We start from the raw sequence: 18,434 nt of genomic DNA, 5'->3' as shown, positions 1-18,434 counted from the left end.
CACACACACACACACACACACACACACACACACACACACGCCAGTGCGTCAGTCATTGGAATAATATACAGCATAAACCTTCCTTCCAGCTCCCCTCATCTGCTCTCTTCTGCATTTCTCCCACCAGGTATCTCTCCCGCTCTCTCCTCCTCTTTTCCCTCTCTCTCTCTGACCCCTCTCTCTCTCTTTCCATTTTCTTTCGGGGAGACTTGATATCTCTGGCGGTTTGCCGCATGGAAGTCGCCCAGGCAAGGCAGAATATCTTCTGTCTGATCTGGACTCTCTCTTCAGTTGCCGACCACTGCACGAGCAGACACAACATCACACTTACATTTAGTGGGATTCAACGGGATATAACGGCATTTATCCGCTGACCGACTGACAGGAGAGTCTAAATCCCGGCTTCATTCCTGCAGTGGGGGAATATTTCTTACTCAGATGTAACAACAAAAAAAGACCTACCGCATCGTCAAGTGCGCAAAAGCCGCATCTTGAAACATTACACAGCTATTCTATTCTATTTCTATATTGTTTTCTATTCCCTCGATCCCCTGCTCGGACAAACCGGGAACCGCAGGTGGGGGGGTGGGGGGACTTCCACGGCATGGAGTCCTGATTTTACCAAGCGACCCACCGGGAGGAATGAAATTGAGAAAACCCGTCGCCGTGGTGGAATATTAACAACCTAATCCTAACAACAATAACAAATGGGATGTTGCAGCAGAGTTTGGGACTCTAGAGAGCATTCCAACTTTATTCGTCTCCGTTTTTAGTCTCATTCCCTCTCATATTCTTCGCCAGTGGGACTTCTATTTTTGTGCCTGATTTTGCAGTACTTCACCCCTCTATCATGGACCGGTCGACGTCTTTGGATATAGAGGCGCTCAAGGTAAGACGCTCGCAGCCGGGCGGCGCGCACTTGTTCCAGGGAGAGTCGCGATCCTCTGCTGGGTGGGTGAGTGGGTGGCCTGTAAGGTGACGGGGTATGGTGGTTGCCTGGTCGGATGACTGTTATCAATGGGTGGCAGGTTGGATTAATCCGCAGAAGAGTAGCTGATGGTGAAGGGTAACACTGCTGTACTGGGTGAGTGACTGGGTGGCTGGATGGGTGACCGGGTGGCAGTCTGTGCTAGTTGGGTGACCCAATGGCTTTAGGATGTTGGGAGGACAGCTAGATGCTAGAGGTCTCGAGGTTCAATAAACGGATGGGGTTTGCCACTGTCGGAGTACCCAGCTCTGGGTTGTTGCAACGCTATCCAAGATCATCTCTCTCTCCCGCTTTGTCTCCGTTTGTATCACACTCATGCACAAATCCACACCCGTTCTATCATGCTAGTTAGGGAATAAAGAGAGTGGGGCTGTGTGTGTCAGTATTCGGAGCGTGGGGTGAATTTCAATATGCGTGCACAGAGAGTTGTTGCAGAGAGCTCCTGTGGGCGTCGGTGGGACGCTCGATAGACGGGACGGATTTTTGTCCAGAGGGTCTGGGTAAAAAAAATAAGAGAAGAGCAGAGAGTGAAGGATAAGATGAAGACGCTATCTATTCTCTCTTCATTTTGTCAATTTGTTTTCAAATTTTAATTTACTAGTTCAATGTAATAAGTATTACCTGTTCAATTAGTCTGTTCAATATTCCTAACTCAAGACAAAACTAAATATTCGACCTATATGTGTGTGTGTGTGTGTGTGTGTGTGTGTGTGTGTGTGTGTGTGTGTGCGTGTGTGTGTGTGAGTGTAGACGGTGGGGGATCTGAGTTGCTGTTAATATAGCTCTTTTCTCTCTCTAGGGATAGAGTTTTGCCCCCCACTTCCTATCCCCCCATCGTATGGATGTCATATCAAAGTGAAGATGAGTAAATTGAGCATATTGAGAGAACGCCCGTTTAAATAATCTAGGTAGGCCAAATGATGTTCAGGTAAATATATGTGTGTATGGTGTGTGTGCATGTAATGGGTTACAAACATTGTAAAATCCATGTGGATTCAGCACCTCTTCCCTCTGTAACAATAGTTTGGAAATTTGTGCTAATCAGTCATTCCCTCAGCATTCAACCATCACTCAAATTGTATACGTAAATGCAATCTATAGCAGCTAATTGGACATTTTGGTGTTTATCGGTGGTTGTATTTGTGTTGCGTGCACATGTATACTGTCACATCCCAAACCTGGATGGTGTTAACATTTGAGTACAATGATGAAAACGTTTTCCAATAGCAAAACTATGGGTCCCTACAGCAATACAGCTAAAAATAAGGAACTTATTGTAGAAATATTTGAGTGATACCGCAATAAACCAAAACGTTCAGGCAGGTCTCTATCACTATAGACATTAAATGCCACATGCATACTGTAAGAATGTCACACTATCATCAGGAATGTAATGTAGACAGGAAATGTCCATTTTTGATGTGCCACTGCTGTTACTGATAACCAGTGATTGGATTAATCAGAAAATCAATGAGATTCCCCAGGGGTTTGACATTTCAAGTAGCATTTTATGTGATCACATTTCTGAGAAGGAGACCAGGATACTGCACTGATGCAGTACTTTAAATTGACATTGACTTCAGCTGGCTGGTTGCAGATGCCAATGAAGAATATTGGCATTCTGATTTAAAAATGACCTTAACTGTTAGCCAATGACCAGCAGAACTGTGAGAGTAATGATGTTTTTGTCTCATGTATGAGCTGTCCAGCCTTTTCTGATGACATGTTTGATACACCCTGTTTTTGGCCAGGTGATTGATATCATAACTTACAAATTGTATCTGAGAGTGTAACACATGAGAGTGTTTGAATGTCTTGCATTCAGTTCAACGTAACTTATCTTCCCGTGAATAATATTTTGTGAACTTAAAACGAGGCTCTATCTGACTTGTTTTTATCAAAGCTGAGTTATCTACACATTTCTCATCTTTGAAAGCTTTTCATGCTTGTGTTATGTAATTCAAAGAACCTTGGCAGGTTACGCATTTAAAAATAAACTGAATATATGGTAGATTAATATGGTGTTATATCTCTGATGTTTAACATCTCATAACTGCACTGTCAAACAAATCCTTAGAACTCCCAGATCATGACGTGTTAAAGGGATATTACGGTATTTTTCAACCTGAGTTCCTTCAACTTTGCACTAGCTACCACCGTTGCAGAGATTTGGGAAATGCCACTGGGGCAATGTTTGGGGCAAGCAGCACAAACCTCCTCAAGCCTTCCAAATAAACGCTTGTTTCTGAGTACGACCAAAAGTAAACACAGAAATGAGCCCCTTTGGCTAGCTATTGTAGCTAACTGCACAAGGACCTATTTTCCATACTCTGTTTCCTAAATCTCTATAATGGATGTGGTGGGATGCAAACTCAAGATGGTCATAATAGTCAGAGCTGCCACAATTATGAAACTAACACCCAAGTCTAAAAATGCCAACATTTTCCTTTAACATATAAAAGCATATTACAGTTTAATGAGTGATTGCACCAATCAAATCTCAACCCTGGCAGTGTTAGTCCATCACTCTGCGCGTTGAGTTTAAAGGATTTATGTCCACTTCCACCAGTCCATCCATCCATCCATCTGCTGCTTGTTTGTTGCAGAGCTGGTGTCATATCCTTGGCAGTGCTGACAATGCCTGAGATCTAGTGCATTGGTAGTTGGCACTCAGAAGTACACACACACACACACACACACACACACACACACACACACACACACACACACACACACACACACACACACACACACACACACACAACACACACACACACACACTGTCTCCTGCAGTGTTCTCCATTTGTAGTGAAGGTCGCAAATGTGTGTGTGTGTGTGTGTGTGTGTGTGTGTGTGTGTGTGTGTGTGTGTGTGGGTTTGTTTGTTTGTGTGGGTAAAGCCATGTTTATCTGTGATAAGGAGTGAGGAGTAATCCTTCACAATCTGTACTTTTAATATATTTGGGAATTAATGTAAATAAATACAGTGTCCTCTGAAGAATGTCAAAACTTAAAACTGTGTGTGTGTGTGTGTGTGTGTGTGTGTGTGTGTGTGTGTGTGTGTGTGTGTGTGTATGTGTGTGTGTGTGTGTGTGTGTGTGTGTGGGTGGGTGGTGTGTGTGTGGGTGGGTGCATACAGGTTTGTTAGCCAGCTGGCCTCTCAAACTTTAAAGTAAACTGGAGACAAACACACACACACCACACACACACACACACACACACACACACACACACACACACACACACACACACACACACACACACACACACACACACACACACACACACACACAAACACAGAGCAATCTAATCTAATGAAAAGCCAGATTTTTTCAGTCAGTCAAGTCTGTGTGTCTGAGTGTGTGTGCCTCAAAGAGCAATCACAGGAAATGAACAGCGAACAAGGACAACATTGGGACATTAGAAAGTCACTGCATTTTATCAAATATACAAGTGGTATGTGTGTGTTTGTGTTCATATGTGTGTGTCTGGATTTGACCAAAGACCTATCTGCTTGTAAATCAGTGCAGGTTTCGATATCAATGGAGCAGTTTAAGTGTTATTGATCTTTAGTAATAGCTGCACCATAAATTATATGCAGTATAATAAAGGCAGTCAGATTGAATATGACCCTCTACATCAGAGCCTCTGAACTTGTTACAGGAACAGGTATTGGAAAAGCCATGAGTAGTTTAATTTTGTTAGTGCTAGATCAAAAGTTAAGTTTTTAACCCTGATGTAACCAGGCAAGACCAAACAGAATGAATCCATACTTAACAGCATCATTTGGTCATAACAGGACCCAAAATATTGAGTTGACTGGTCACTGTGAAAGGCAAAAATCTCACAACCTAAAAAGCCGTTTTAATTATTTTTCTTAACTTGTACTTAAATTAGAATAAGACCTCTAAATTACTGTTGGCTGCTAGTCTAGACATAGACCTATTTATCAGATACTTTCACTTATTCACACGTCAACTAGATTTTCACAATTGAGCAGAACCTCCAATTGATGGTTAGTTACCTGCCAAAGTGGCTGGCAAAGTAAACCAACTTATAGTACAAGCCTCAGTCAGAATGAACCAGTATTTGCATGGTGGCTTCGTTCCCACACTGTTTGCACTCTTTCACACAACCCCATTTGGTAACCACCCAGTGCAGCCAAGGTTTTGCATTTCTGGCCACTGAGCAGCTCAATTGGAACAATTTGGGGTTCAGTACCTCTTCCAAGGGCACTTCAACAGTAGCTTCTGAGGGATAGGAGAACATTATTCATTCATTTAAGCCAGCCAGTCCCAAGCCTGCCTCTCTAACCTTCAGGCGAGCACAATTCCTCATCTATTAGCAGGCACCGGTTCAGTTTAACCATCTAACAAGCACAAGCAGACGCCACACGTGAACTGATGACTAAACGTGCTGCCATGTGAAATACATTATATTTTGGTGACAGTTATGTTTGTAGAAGCTTCCAGTGTGGCAGCTACACAAATTGAAAAGTGGGCGCCTCACTCTGAGCCAAACAGACTTCATTCCTCTTACAGTGGAGCCTTCCCAAACATCTACATGTGAAAACCATTGCAGATAGGCTATGCTGTATTAGGTTTAGCATGGGTGACATCACATTAATAACAAAGCCTCCAGGGTGCCAAATGATTACAGTAAAAGGCTGTGTATTGATAGACAGCCACATAAGAGTTTAACTTGGCAGTTTTTCAACCTTTGGGGTGTGACCCTATGTGGGATCACATAATATGCAAATGAACTGTAGAAAAGATGTATGACTGATGTATGTATGAAGTGTATGATCTATGTCTGTGTTAGTTATTGTTTAAAATTGAATGGGTTGGAAACAATCATCATTATTTGGAGATCCCTCAGTACTCTTGCAAACAGTATAGTGAAGAATGCCATACAAGGTTCAACGTTCAAAGTTCAGTTATTGTAATTCTACAACACACGGTTGCAGAACAAAATATATATACATTGCTGTAATCATGAAAATATTGGGACTTAATAAGTAAGTCGACTGATGTGTCAACTGATTTAAAAGCTGCCTTTCGACCAACATCACACCTTACTTCATTCATTGACATGTACTGACGTCATCATTGTGACATAGTTCCAGAGCAATCTGTGGATCAGTGTGGCCAATATTTAAGTTACAATATGTTTTCATTTCAGACGACAACATTATTGCAACACAGTTGCTGTTGTAGCAGTGATCAGCTGGTAATAGCCAGCTAGAGTTGTTAGCTAATGGTTGCAATATAAAGTTGATTGAGTTTATTTTTACTATAAACACATTACCCCTTTGTCACTCATGTATACACAATAAAACAAACATCTCAATCAGACTGAGTAACATTTTTGCCATCCTTACAACAGCTTTTAGCGGATACCATCTCCATTTATAATTGTCTTTCAAATTCGAAATCTTTAGGTTGCTGTTTTCCAAAGTAAAACTAAACCAACTAAACACAGTTCCTAGCAAGCAGCAGTTGTTAGTATCACTACTAGTGTCTTTCTTCTATATCCACTAGTGGCAGGCATCTGAAACTCTAAAAGCTGGTCCCTAGATATTTGTCATGCAGTAGTGCATCCTTGTCCAGATTCCTAGACTGAACATATGTAAATCAAACATTCTAGGTGTTTACTATGCAGTGCAAGGAAACATGGAGAATTTTAAATCTTGATGGTCATACCCCCTTGTCAGCTGCAGAACAGCCTGAACTTTATGTCCTTATAGTAAAGGCAAGATCCTTTCCTCTTGGCTTTTTTATGCTTTTACTTACTCTCTCAACCATTCACTCTATAACACACACACACACACACACACACACACACACACACACACACACACACACACACACACACACACACACACACACACACACACACACACACACACACACACACACACACACACACACACACTACTCAAGGTAAGTTGCCAAGTCCAGTAGTCAGTCACCTTCTTTGTCCACATCAGTCCATTTTACAGGTAATTAGCTGTTCCCTGCAGAAAGGCCATCTCCATTAGACTGTGTGTGTGTGTGTGTGTGTGTGTGTGTGTGTGTGTGTGTGTGTGCGCGCGCGTGCGTGTGCATGCGTGTGTGTGTGTGTGTGTGTTTGGGGTGGGTGTGCTGCTCAAGTAGCATTGTTTAAAGGTCTAATTGCTTGCGGGCTACCGTTGTCCTTCTAAAGGTTAACTTATATTATTTAGACTGTGTGTGCATAAATATTCATGTGTGTGATTTTGTATGTTTGTTGAGTTACAGAGTGAAGTAATTCACACTGTGGAACCCTTCACATCTACATTGCTTGCAAATGTGTGTTTATGTGTGTGCCTTTTAGTCTGTGTGTGAGCTCCCCACCACTCCACAAAATGAAGTGGCTGAAGGTAAGCTTAACCAGCTCTGCTGCACTTTATTTAAGAAATACCAATATTTTGGAAAGTACACATATTTGCTCTCTGGGTGGGAGTTAGATGGTAAGTTTAGGGTCAGTTTCTTCTCTGTGTGTTCTCTGCTGAAGTTTCTCTGTGACATATTTAGCTTAGCTTAGCCCAAAGAGTAGAATCATTTGGAAAAAGCTTGCCTAGCTCCATCAAAAGAGTCCTCTGACAACTCCACCGTTGTCATATTTAATGTGCATTAAGGAGTAATTATTGTGAGTGCATTGAATGTATTTACTGACCAACAACAGATAGCCCTGATGACCTCATCCAGCATCTCAGAAGTCCTGTCATGGTTGTGAAGTGCCCAGTTTCTCACAGTTTTCCATTTTTTAGAAGATTTTTGTCTAGCTAACGAACAAGATGCATCATGTTGACTTGTTGGAAAGTGTAAGTTTTCTCATTTGGTGAAGGCTAGCTTCTTCGCCATTTCCAAACTGAGCTAAACTAAGCCTAAACATGGCTTGGGCCCACTGTACACTCTTTGTGTACTGAAAACACAAAATCAATATTTTCATCCAACTCTTGGTAAGGCAACAAACAGGTGTATATAAAGCTTGTAACAGACACACATGCACACACATGCATGCACACAAACAACATACAAAAGCAATACTTTATTTTATTTTTTTAGATATTTGACAAACACACATGGAAGTCAAATGGCAAACAAAATGACAGTCAATACATTTCAAACAATTAGTGCAAGCTGACAAAGAGCACTTTAATTTATTTGTGTTTGTTGGACCTCTGCCTCCATGGACTTCTTTTTTTAATCTTGCCTTAGGCCACATACAATATTAATGTGAGTCGTGAGTATATGTGTGTGTGTGTGTGTGTGCGTGTGTGTGTGTGCGTGTGTGTGTGTGTGTTTGTGTGTGTTGGGGGTGCACTGAATGTTTTATTTGTGCTATCTGTATTTTAAAGTGTTTCCCCACAACTGACTGTGGTTGTGTTTAATTAGTGTAGCTATTAACTCAAGAAAGGAATGTGGATGTTGGATGGTCTAAGAGACTGACACCCAAATGTCATTTACAAAGGGTAAGTATAACCCTAAATTATATTATGTTGAATACATACAATGGCTTTTTCAGAGGAGGGGAATTAGCATTTTGACACTTACATATTGTATCGAGCTTTGGTCCTTGAAGAACTTGATGGGCAATCATGTTGTTATTGGTGGCTGGATAACCTACGGTTTGCGTGGCATAGCTAACCACACACAGAACAGATGCCCAATGTGGCATCAGCTGGTACACTTTTTACAACACCATAACAGCATGTATCATCCCATATCAATGCATGTAGAGCTCTTCAAATGGTGACAGTCAAAATTTATGTGGTGAAATCTGATGGTGACTGGCACAGAATGCAGATTTCCAGCTAACTTGGTATGGACCAGATAGATGCTGTGAAAATCCTCTGGGCGCAGGCTGGTGGTGCATATAGCAGCAGGTGTAGGGGGGTGCGATGTTGTTTAAAACAAGTCAGTACAAACCACTAACCTACATGCTATCTATTACCATTATTACTATAATGTCCAAAACACTTTGGTGGTCAAAGCCGAGCTGAGCCAAGTTACCGAGCTGAATAGGGCAAATTTAATTATTTTCAAGAAATACTGGTACTGCCAAGCCAATGTTTTACAGAAACCAGAGAGTGCTGCCAGTTAGCATATGTGCTCTGCAAATAAATGGTGTTGGAAGCTAAACACACTGCATAAAATTACATGGCGAGCACTGACTACATTCAAGTAGAGTTTACTCAAGCAGCCGAGATCTTTCAGGGACACAGGCAGCATCTGCTGAGTCACAATTGCCAATATATAGGCTTTTATTATTAAATTATAGACAGGGAAGGTGTGTGTGGGGATGCAGTGGTCCACATGTGTACCTGGGAAAGTGAAAGCCGAGTGGACTGGGGTGTTTTTTAAGCGGAGAGAAACATAATGGTGTTGAACTTGGCCCTGGGGAAGCTCCAAGGTCCACATCATTGTACAGTGGTAATAGTTACACACGCACACACAGCTCTGCAGACCATCACTTAATGCTAATAATACCTTGTGGGGAGAAATGTGTGTGGACGCATTAACATATAACCCTTTGCGTTCACATACAAACACAGAAATGAACACAAACACGTATGCCTCAGGCATATTTACTTTGCACCTTGGCCCCAGATCACCACTCATGGCAGTAATCACACACACACACACACACACACACACACACACACACACACACACACACACACACACACACACACACACACACACACACACACACACACACACACACACACAAACACACACACACGTCCACAGTCTTAACAGTGACTGATGCTTCACCTCACTACCTGCCACTCAACCTTTGCTCTGTAAGCCTCAGGGTTTGTGTGACTGTTTGTATGTGTGTGTGTGTGTGTGTGTGTGTGTGTTTGTATGTGTGCCTTTTACTGTATGTCCCATGTTAGCCAACCTTGACTTGAGGAAATGCTGTGTCCGTTCTGACGTACTGTTGCAGTTACATAGTCCCCCTTGCACTGCAGTCATTTTGACGTCTGTATGTGTGTGTGTGAGAGCGAGCAAATGTGTGTGTTCTTAGAGCTAATGTGTGAGTGTGTCTCTGCATATATACAGTAATTCAACTGCAAATCATATATCACTATACTCTCTCTGCAGCAAATTAGAGCCTATATCCAGTGTTACAGTGTGTTCCTGTTTCATTTTTACATGATGGTTCTTCTACTTGTTATCCACACTTCCACTACTGTTACTCAGTATGCTATGCTTTCTCTGGTGCAAGCATTGTGAGTGTGTGTGTGTGTCTGTGTGTGTGTGTGGGCTCATCACCAGCACTTTCAGTGGCATCCTACTCCTTGTCCCAGAAAAAGCTAAATATCTACAACTACAACAATAATAAATCATTTACACACTTGGAGAGGATATGAGTTTCCCTTCATGGCCTGGGTTAAATGTCTGCTGAAGTGCCGGCTAGAGGTGTATGTATTATTGCTTTAATAAACCATTTACCCAAATCTGTCATTTTAGCTTGGCATTTGGGGGAAATGTGGATTAAGTTGGCCTATGGTTATAGTTGCAGTAGGCAAGATTTTGATATACAATTACAGCAACCTTATTCACCTAAATCACAATGTAGTGCTGCAACAGAGAATAGCTGAATGAATAAAAATGTGAGAGTAAAATACAAGCTGTCACTGTGCTCACAGCAGTGAACCAACCGAACAGAAAAAGCATGGCTCAGCAACAATAGATCTGTTTCCTTAATTCGTTGGTATTCTGGGTTGGGTGTAGTTTAGATAGATCATACAGCAGTCCTGGGTAGTTTCAAATAGTTGCACACGCCTTGCTGCCATTTGGAGCTTAAAGTTATCCAGTTGAAATCCAGATACAGTCTACACACAGTATCATTCATCTGTTTGTCATGTTACAAGAAGAAGAAATGCATGTGCTTAATTTGATGGACTGCTTGAAAAAAGGTGTATTATTACAGGGATCATAACAAATGCTATCTTAGATTTAGATGTCAATATGTATATAAGAGTCTACAGCGATGCTAGGCTGTACTTAGGTACTTAGACTGTTTTTTTAGCTACATGCTAACACCAGCATGGCAACATGGGCTGGAAACGCCATTAGTTTAACAGGTATGGGGCACGTGTAGTAAGGGAATCACCAAAGTGATTACAATTCATCGTGACATGAAAATCTGTACCAAGTTCCATGGCAATTTATCCAATAGTTGAGATGTTTTATCCAATATCACAAATTTCAGCCTCATGGTGGTGCTAGAGGTAAAGTCAGGTGATCATTATGAATCATCATTTCGGTAGCATGAATGCCTGTACAAAATGTTGGGCCAATCCATTTAATAAATGTTGAAATATGTCACTGGATAAATTAAGACTTTGATCTACTGGTGGGGCAAGATAAAAGTCAGGTGATCCTTGGATTCATTTCCAGGGCACTGTGGATATTTGTTCTAAATTTTATGACAATCCATCGTCTTAAAGTCATGTCAAACAAACACAGGACTTTGTTTGACCAGACCGATGTCCGTGTGAAACCAAACGTTAGCATTGACTTTTTTTAAAAACGTAGGCTGTTAGTTAACTAATGCCACAAATGTCAGTATTTTAACCCAAACCACAATATTTTACTAAACCTAACAAGGTAGTTTTGTTGTCTTAACATAACCAAGAAATGTAAGTTTTGTTTGAATTCACAGAACGGAACTCCCAGAGTGTTACAAAGTGATGCCAATGAGGGTCCAGACCAAGGTGATGGCGACCGTTAACACAGAATAGATGTTAACAGCCTTCTGAACCTACTACTAGTTGTTACATTTTTAGTATTTGGGGGTGGCAGTAGCTCAGTCCATGGGGAGTTGGGTTGGGAACCGAGGGTTGCAGGTTCAAGTCCTGTACAGACCAAAGTATGGAGTTATGACTGATAGCAGGAGAGGTGACAGTTTGCCTCCTCGGCACTGCCAAAACTGCTCTTGAGCAAGGCACCAAACCCCCAACTTCCCCCCTGGGGATCAATGAAAGTATCAATTATTAACTGTTCTTATAATTTTAGATTTGGTGAAACTGTTTTATGGGTAGCAATATTTGTGTGCTGATTCAGGCAGCCTGCACTGGAGTGGCACATACATGAGATTTTAATACTAACATTGTGATCAAGGCTCATGACAACAGTCATCCTTGATATGTCAGATTGGTTGATTGCTTGCAGCTGATTTGACAACAGCATGATCTATTGCTGTGATTCTGGCATTGACAGTTAAATGCTTATATCAGCTGGCCTGCCACTGACGTGCTGCATACATTATTGTAAATATTGCAACTTCAAGCTATATTTACTAAGATTCAGTGTGTACCTACTGTATGAAATTTCCTTAACTTACTAAAATGTTCAGCTGCACATTAGGGATGTGGATTTTGAGTTTCATCTACATGAGCCTTTCCTCCTGCTTCCCCTTTAAATCCTTTTGAGACAAGGTAATCATTTTGTGCCTGTCAATAAGATTGAAATCATTTGGCTCCATTTCATTTGCAGCCTAAACCCCTGCCCCTGCTACACGCCTGTTCACTACATATGGAGTATTAGACTTTAATATGAGGTATATTCCACGATGAAGGGACATTTACATTTGTCATTATGTGCACTGCCGCAGGCTATGTCCCCCTGTCCAGCAATGACAAGTTAATAGACTGCTTTGCCCCGGGGCTAAACAGGGACTTACATCCATTATTAATCTCAGTCATTTAACTCTACCCAAATTGCTATGATCATTTGGAGATTATTGCAACATGACTCAATTTGTCAACAACATTATAATTTGAAATTACATAATGCTGCAATGACAAGGTAATCACGATCTAGTAATTATTACCTGATTCTGCTATGACAGGCTAATGGCCACCTGTGTTTTTGTCAGTTACACAAATCAATGCCTTTTTATTGTGGCTGTATTGCAAACACAGAGGCTGAATAAGCAATTTGTAATATAGATTATAAATGAAAGTGAATGCTTTTAGCTGCAGGGGTTGCTTTATTGTTCATCAATGTGTACTGTCCTTAAACTATACTAAACTTATTAATGGCAGTGAAATATTTAGTTTCAGGTGTTTTTTATAAACTTCATTACATTATGTTAATTTAGCTTTGTGTACTTAAAATATAAACAGTGTTTTACTCATTTCTGACCAAAGATCTTCATTTTAACTTCCTTTTTCCTCAACCACCAACTCACACTATTTTTTCCCAGTAACATTTAGTTTGTCATTTCCCTGCAGCAAGCTATGGTATCATGTGACCCAGCCTGGCTATCATTTACAGAGACTGTGGGAGTGACACTGGAATGACAGGCTAATATTAGTCTTTCCAGCCGCCATCTTGTCCTGTCTGTCAACTTCCAAACCACAGCCTCTGCTGCCACTCATGACATAAACTCAGCTTAAGATCCCAGTCAAATGAAAAATTAGGGTCGGAGGATTTTTTTTTGCCTCTGTGATAAATAACCATGTTTCCATTTTAAACGAAGAAAACAATCCTTGCCTAGTTCAAACCTGTACAGTTATGTTCATTTCAGAACAGAACTCTGTTGCAGTACGAATTCAGATTGATTCACTCTACACTAGACATGTTTAAGTTGAGCTGTTTCACGCTTGGTTAATGTAGTTTAGTTGAATTTCTGTTACGTTTGGTCACTTTATTCAGCCCAGTCCAGGTTAGATCAGGCCAGGCCATTTTGGATCAGCATAATAGTCCAGTCTAGTTTAGTTTTAATTAATGGTACACTTCAGCTTTATTTGACATGGTGCAATGAGTACTTTCAGACAAGCATCATACCACATGATCACTTGAGATTACCTCTTCAGGGTGACTCGTGAAATACAGTCAAACATACCAGAGAGACAGGGGGATGACACGATGTGAGTCCTGATAAAACAAACATGTGCCCTAATTCACTCTGCATCAATGCTACTTCACGTTGTACTGTATACTGTATGTCCCAGCAGTAGCACCTTTACATTATCCCACCAGCAGCACAGTGCATTTATCTGTACGTTGTATCTGCCTTCCTGTCTCTCAGCCCCCTGACAAGTATATCATCTCTTCTCCTGCTGTGACAGCACAATCCTGATGTCTGTCACTTCCACAGGCCAGGCTGGGCCACACGCACATTCTGAGCAGACACAAACACATATACAGAGCCACACAGGAACAGGCAATCACATTACACACGCCGGCATCCACGCGCACACACAAACACTTTTTGTCAGAGGGGATTCTCGCCCACTCAAGGGCAGAGCAGTGACACCTCATCATGAGCCAAATGAAGCAAAAGTGGCAAGGAGAGGAGGAAGAGAAGAGGAGAGATTGAGGGATGGATGGAGCGGAACGACGGAGCAATATGGAGGGGGATGAGTGGAGCTATATGCCAGAGAGGCGACCGGCGCCAGGCGCCAGATTTCAGGGGCATGAAATAGGCTCTGGGAAACATTGAGGGACAGACAGAGAGGGAGAGAAAAAGTGAGGTAGGGAGCTAAGTAAAGAATGAACATCCTAAGTTCTAGTCTAATGCTAGCAATTTCTGCAAAATACAGGCCAAAGTATTAACACCAACATATTTGCTGGGTATGAATAACATAGGGAAATGGACCAAGATGCATTGTGTGTGCCCTGCAATAAACAATGACTGATGAAGTGATCATTTAGTGTTAACATTTTTTGAACCCTGTTGTTATTAACATGACATTTTCAAGGTTCCTGTCTATCTGGTTTAATCATCTGCAGTTTGTTTCTGTTTTTGCTTTTGCAGTAATTCGAGTAGATTTCATGCCAGCAAACTATAATTGACTTTAATCGAGAGAGCGCGTGTGAGAGAGAGCGAGAGAGAGAGAGAGAGAGAGAGAGAGAGAGAGAGGGTGAAAAGAAGAAAATAGGGGATAAAATGTTTTCATATGTGTGTGAGCCAGACAACCACACCGTGAGAAACAGAGTTAGAGAAAGATAGGTTGGTCTCTCTTCCCAGCTTCACATTACCATGCTTTACACATCATGCTTCTTCCTTTACAGTAATTCACTTGGATTACATTCACACCTGACATAAAAAAATGCCTACTGTATGCACAATGAATTGGATTTCTATTTCTTTTGCTAAAATGCAAATGTCACTTCCTTTATAATATTCCATCCTGTAAAAAGTGATTATAAACACATATAATTCTGCTTGTGCATGTACTGGTTACCCGACAATCCATTTTGACAAGTGTGCTGCCTGATGCCTGTCTGAACTGCATTAGTGGTTTGATTAAATATGTGCATAAAGATTGATATTTTTTTCACACAGTCTACGCGCGGAGCTGGTTTTCAATGTGGCCAAATGCACTTCAATGCATTTTAAAAGCATTTATATCTGAATTCATGGCAATTACACTTTGATCTTCCACAGCTCATGTTGCAAAATTTCCGAAAACAAAAGTGAGACACGGGAGAAACTGAAAATTTAAATTGTTGCAAAAAGAAAAGAAAATAATCCTTAAAATGAGGCAAAGTGAATGTGTAAGAGAAATTAAGCAGAATGGGACAAGGTCCTTGTCACCGCCTGTCCCCGTAATTTTGAAGTGAGAGAGTGAAGGATAGAGAGAGATGGAGTGATGGAGAGGAGGACAGAGGGCTGTGTTGCGCCTCAGAGAGCCACAGATGGAGAGTGATTATAATGCAGCAATAGACAGAGGATAGATAGAAGAGGGGAGAGGGGTGAGGAGAAGAAGGGAGAAGGAGAGAAAGAGTTGAGTATGGAGTACTGAAAGGTTGAGATAATGCAGACAGGAAGACAGAGCTGCGTTTGTGAGCAAGGGAGTTTAAGGTAAGCAAAGAGAGGCCAGACTGAATGGAATAGAGCAGATGCCCAAAATTGTGACAACAGAACAAGGACTACATAACATGTGAAATTGCCACAATATATATATATATATATATATATATATATATATATATATATATATATATATATATATATATATATATTGTGTATATATATCATCATCCCTGTAGATTTGTAATTTAAGCCTGGTTCTATCATCAACAGAGACATTGTAAACAGACTTGCATAAAGTTTGATGCCCTATTTATTGCTGTTATGAAAACACAATCTGTTTCGACATACAGTATGTTAATTTGATAATGATAAATCCAATCAGTACATTTGCATTGGCAGCTACTGTATTTATTTGCATTTATTTGAATTCTTTCACTATGATCAGATTTCATTTTTGTGTGTATTTTGAAGGAAATACCTTGAATGTAGGCACTCTCAGCTGTAACCAACATGGTAGGTGTAGGGCACAGAGATGGGAGATTGAAGCCTGGATTAAATCTTCTTTTGAAATAGACAGAGTCGTGTTTTATCGCTCTTTTGAAGATGGCAACAGAAATGATGAACACAGCCACACTTAACGACTGATGGTAACAGATTGTACAGGAGCTCTTCAGTGACTGGCTGGTAAACCTCAGAGTGAGGCTTCTACCCAGAAGGCAGGACTCTCTCACAAATGAGAACACCGAATACTGAGTGCACATGCTCCTGGCTGAGCTCTGACCACCCACAGAGGTGGTCTGGCACCACATCCCTTCACATTTCGATTGTAGAGCTGTGTGTGCATCTGTGTGTGTGTATGTGTGTGTTTGCATCATGTACTACGTGTGTGTGTTTGTTTGCACCGTGTACTACATGTGTTCTTTTTAATTAAGAATTCTGTGCATTTTCATAGTATGGTTGGTGTTGTGGATGGATTGACATGAATATACATCACCGGCAAATCCTATTTTAGTCACTTCACCCTACATAATGTAGGGTTTTACAGATCAACTTATTGAGTATGATGTAGAAAAGAAAATGAGAACTAACAAAGCAGTAACACATATTGTGAACCACTATTGTGATGTGAGATGTGAGTTGTTCCATGTGCTGCTGCTCTAGCTTAGTACTTCTGCACGTGTTTGCTCTGAAATAGCTCTACATATTGTTTGTGCCACAAAAGGCGATGGGCAGCTCATAGGCCTTTCATTCTTGAAATTGAAAAGCGCATTGTGGGAAAATAACTTATTCCGTTTTCTTATTGACATGAAAGAGACTTGTTTGATATTGTGTTGTTGATGTTGTATCTTTTTTTTATATGTGGGGGATCCTCTTGATCTTGTCCTTACCTGCTTTTGATGCTTTGTGTGTGTGCGTCCATCTGTGCAGTGTATGTGTGTGTGTGTGTGTGTGTGTGTGTTTGTGAATTTGTGGGCATATGCCTGTATTTGAATGGTTTGATGTCAGTTGTTTGTTCTGTTTGTATGGGTTGAGCATGTTCTATCCCTTCTACCCTTTCCATCCCTTCCCAGCATGCCGCAAACAAATGTGAACTGGTAAAGACCACAGGAGTTCTCAAATCGAAATCTCCAGTCATCGTTGAGTGTGCAGCACTGCAGCCTACCTCTCTGTCCCAAAATCACCCCGACTTCTCTACAAAGAAAGTCCCGCAACAAGGGGATTGTTCCCTCTCAGCAGCAGACAACCACCACTTGGAATAACACGCCTTGATCAAGATTTACCACTGAACAACCCTTCTCGCGAATTAAGATGGTCAGTGATTGGGCTGACAAACGGCACACTTGCAGGAAAACCCAATGCGATATATTTATTCATATATTTCTCCCAGGTTTTTCTTCCAATTACCAACCATCTCACAGACATGTGCGTGGGATGGCGCTTATGGATTTAGCACATAAGCCAAGTGTCAGTTTCAATCTCCATATTTTCCTCATTACATTACATTCAAAATATGGCTAATGATGACAATCTTCTACCAGGCTGGGCTGAAAAAAACAAAAACATGGAGAGAATCAAAGACATGAAATCTAAATACTTATTTAGAGTCTGTAATTCAACATTTAATTCAAGTTCCCAAGCCAAGAGCATGTAAGGTAGAGTGTGCTTATGTACAAGCCCTCACAGTTACAAAGTACATGTTTGAGCCTATTGATGCCCATGCAAGACTTAACACACCAGAGAAATAATCCATTAGAGTTAGTTAAGTGCACCACCGTGAATCTCTTCCTGTTCCCACCACGACTCTCCACCACATCCCCCCCCACCCCCTTTTATTCCTTTAGTTGCCATTTGAAAACCTATTCTCTTTATTGGAGGCAAACAGAGCAGGAAGCAAGAAAGAGAAGAGAGAGTGAAATGGCTTTGATGTGTAATAGATACTCTACTATTCCTTTTGAGGGGCACCTCCTTAGAAATTGTAGTTTTTTCATTCTTTCTTTCTTCCTTCCTAACTTACTTTCCTTCTTTCCTCTGGCATACTTTTGTCTGTATTGATTTTTCCTCAGACATGAAAGCGGGTGCAGATAGCGTCTGGTTCGGATGGGTTTGATGTGTGTGTACCTCTACGTATGTGTGTGTGTGTG

At 41.1% G+C, this 18,434-nt stretch overlaps 1 protein-coding gene across 2 annotated transcripts in view; it reads left to right on the top strand.

The window, feature by feature from the left end:
• The first annotated feature begins 218 nt into the window (after positions 1-218).
• Positions 219-18,434, top strand: part of LOC120565775 (zeta-sarcoglycan) — a 408,082-nt gene continuing 389,866 nt past the window's right edge. The window contains exon 1 of one of the 2 annotated variants that reach the window (XM_039811797.1): positions 219-889. In XM_039811797.1, coding sequence (XP_039667731.1) covers positions 851-889 — 39 coding nt within the window. In that variant the 5' untranslated portion in view covers positions 219-850. Of the gene's footprint in view, positions 890-1,040; positions 1,085-18,434 lie in introns of those variants that run through there. The other variant, XM_039811802.1, reaches the window with a different exon arrangement.

Source organism: Perca fluviatilis, chromosome 1 (assembly GCF_010015445.1).
Source record: "Perca fluviatilis chromosome 1, GENO_Pfluv_1.0, whole genome shotgun sequence".
In the NCBI taxonomy this organism is placed as follows: Eukaryota; Metazoa; Chordata; class Actinopteri; order Perciformes; family Percidae; genus Perca; species Perca fluviatilis.
The sequence above is the reverse complement of the archived record's forward strand: the minus strand, read 5'-3'. Positions and strand labels throughout refer to the sequence as shown.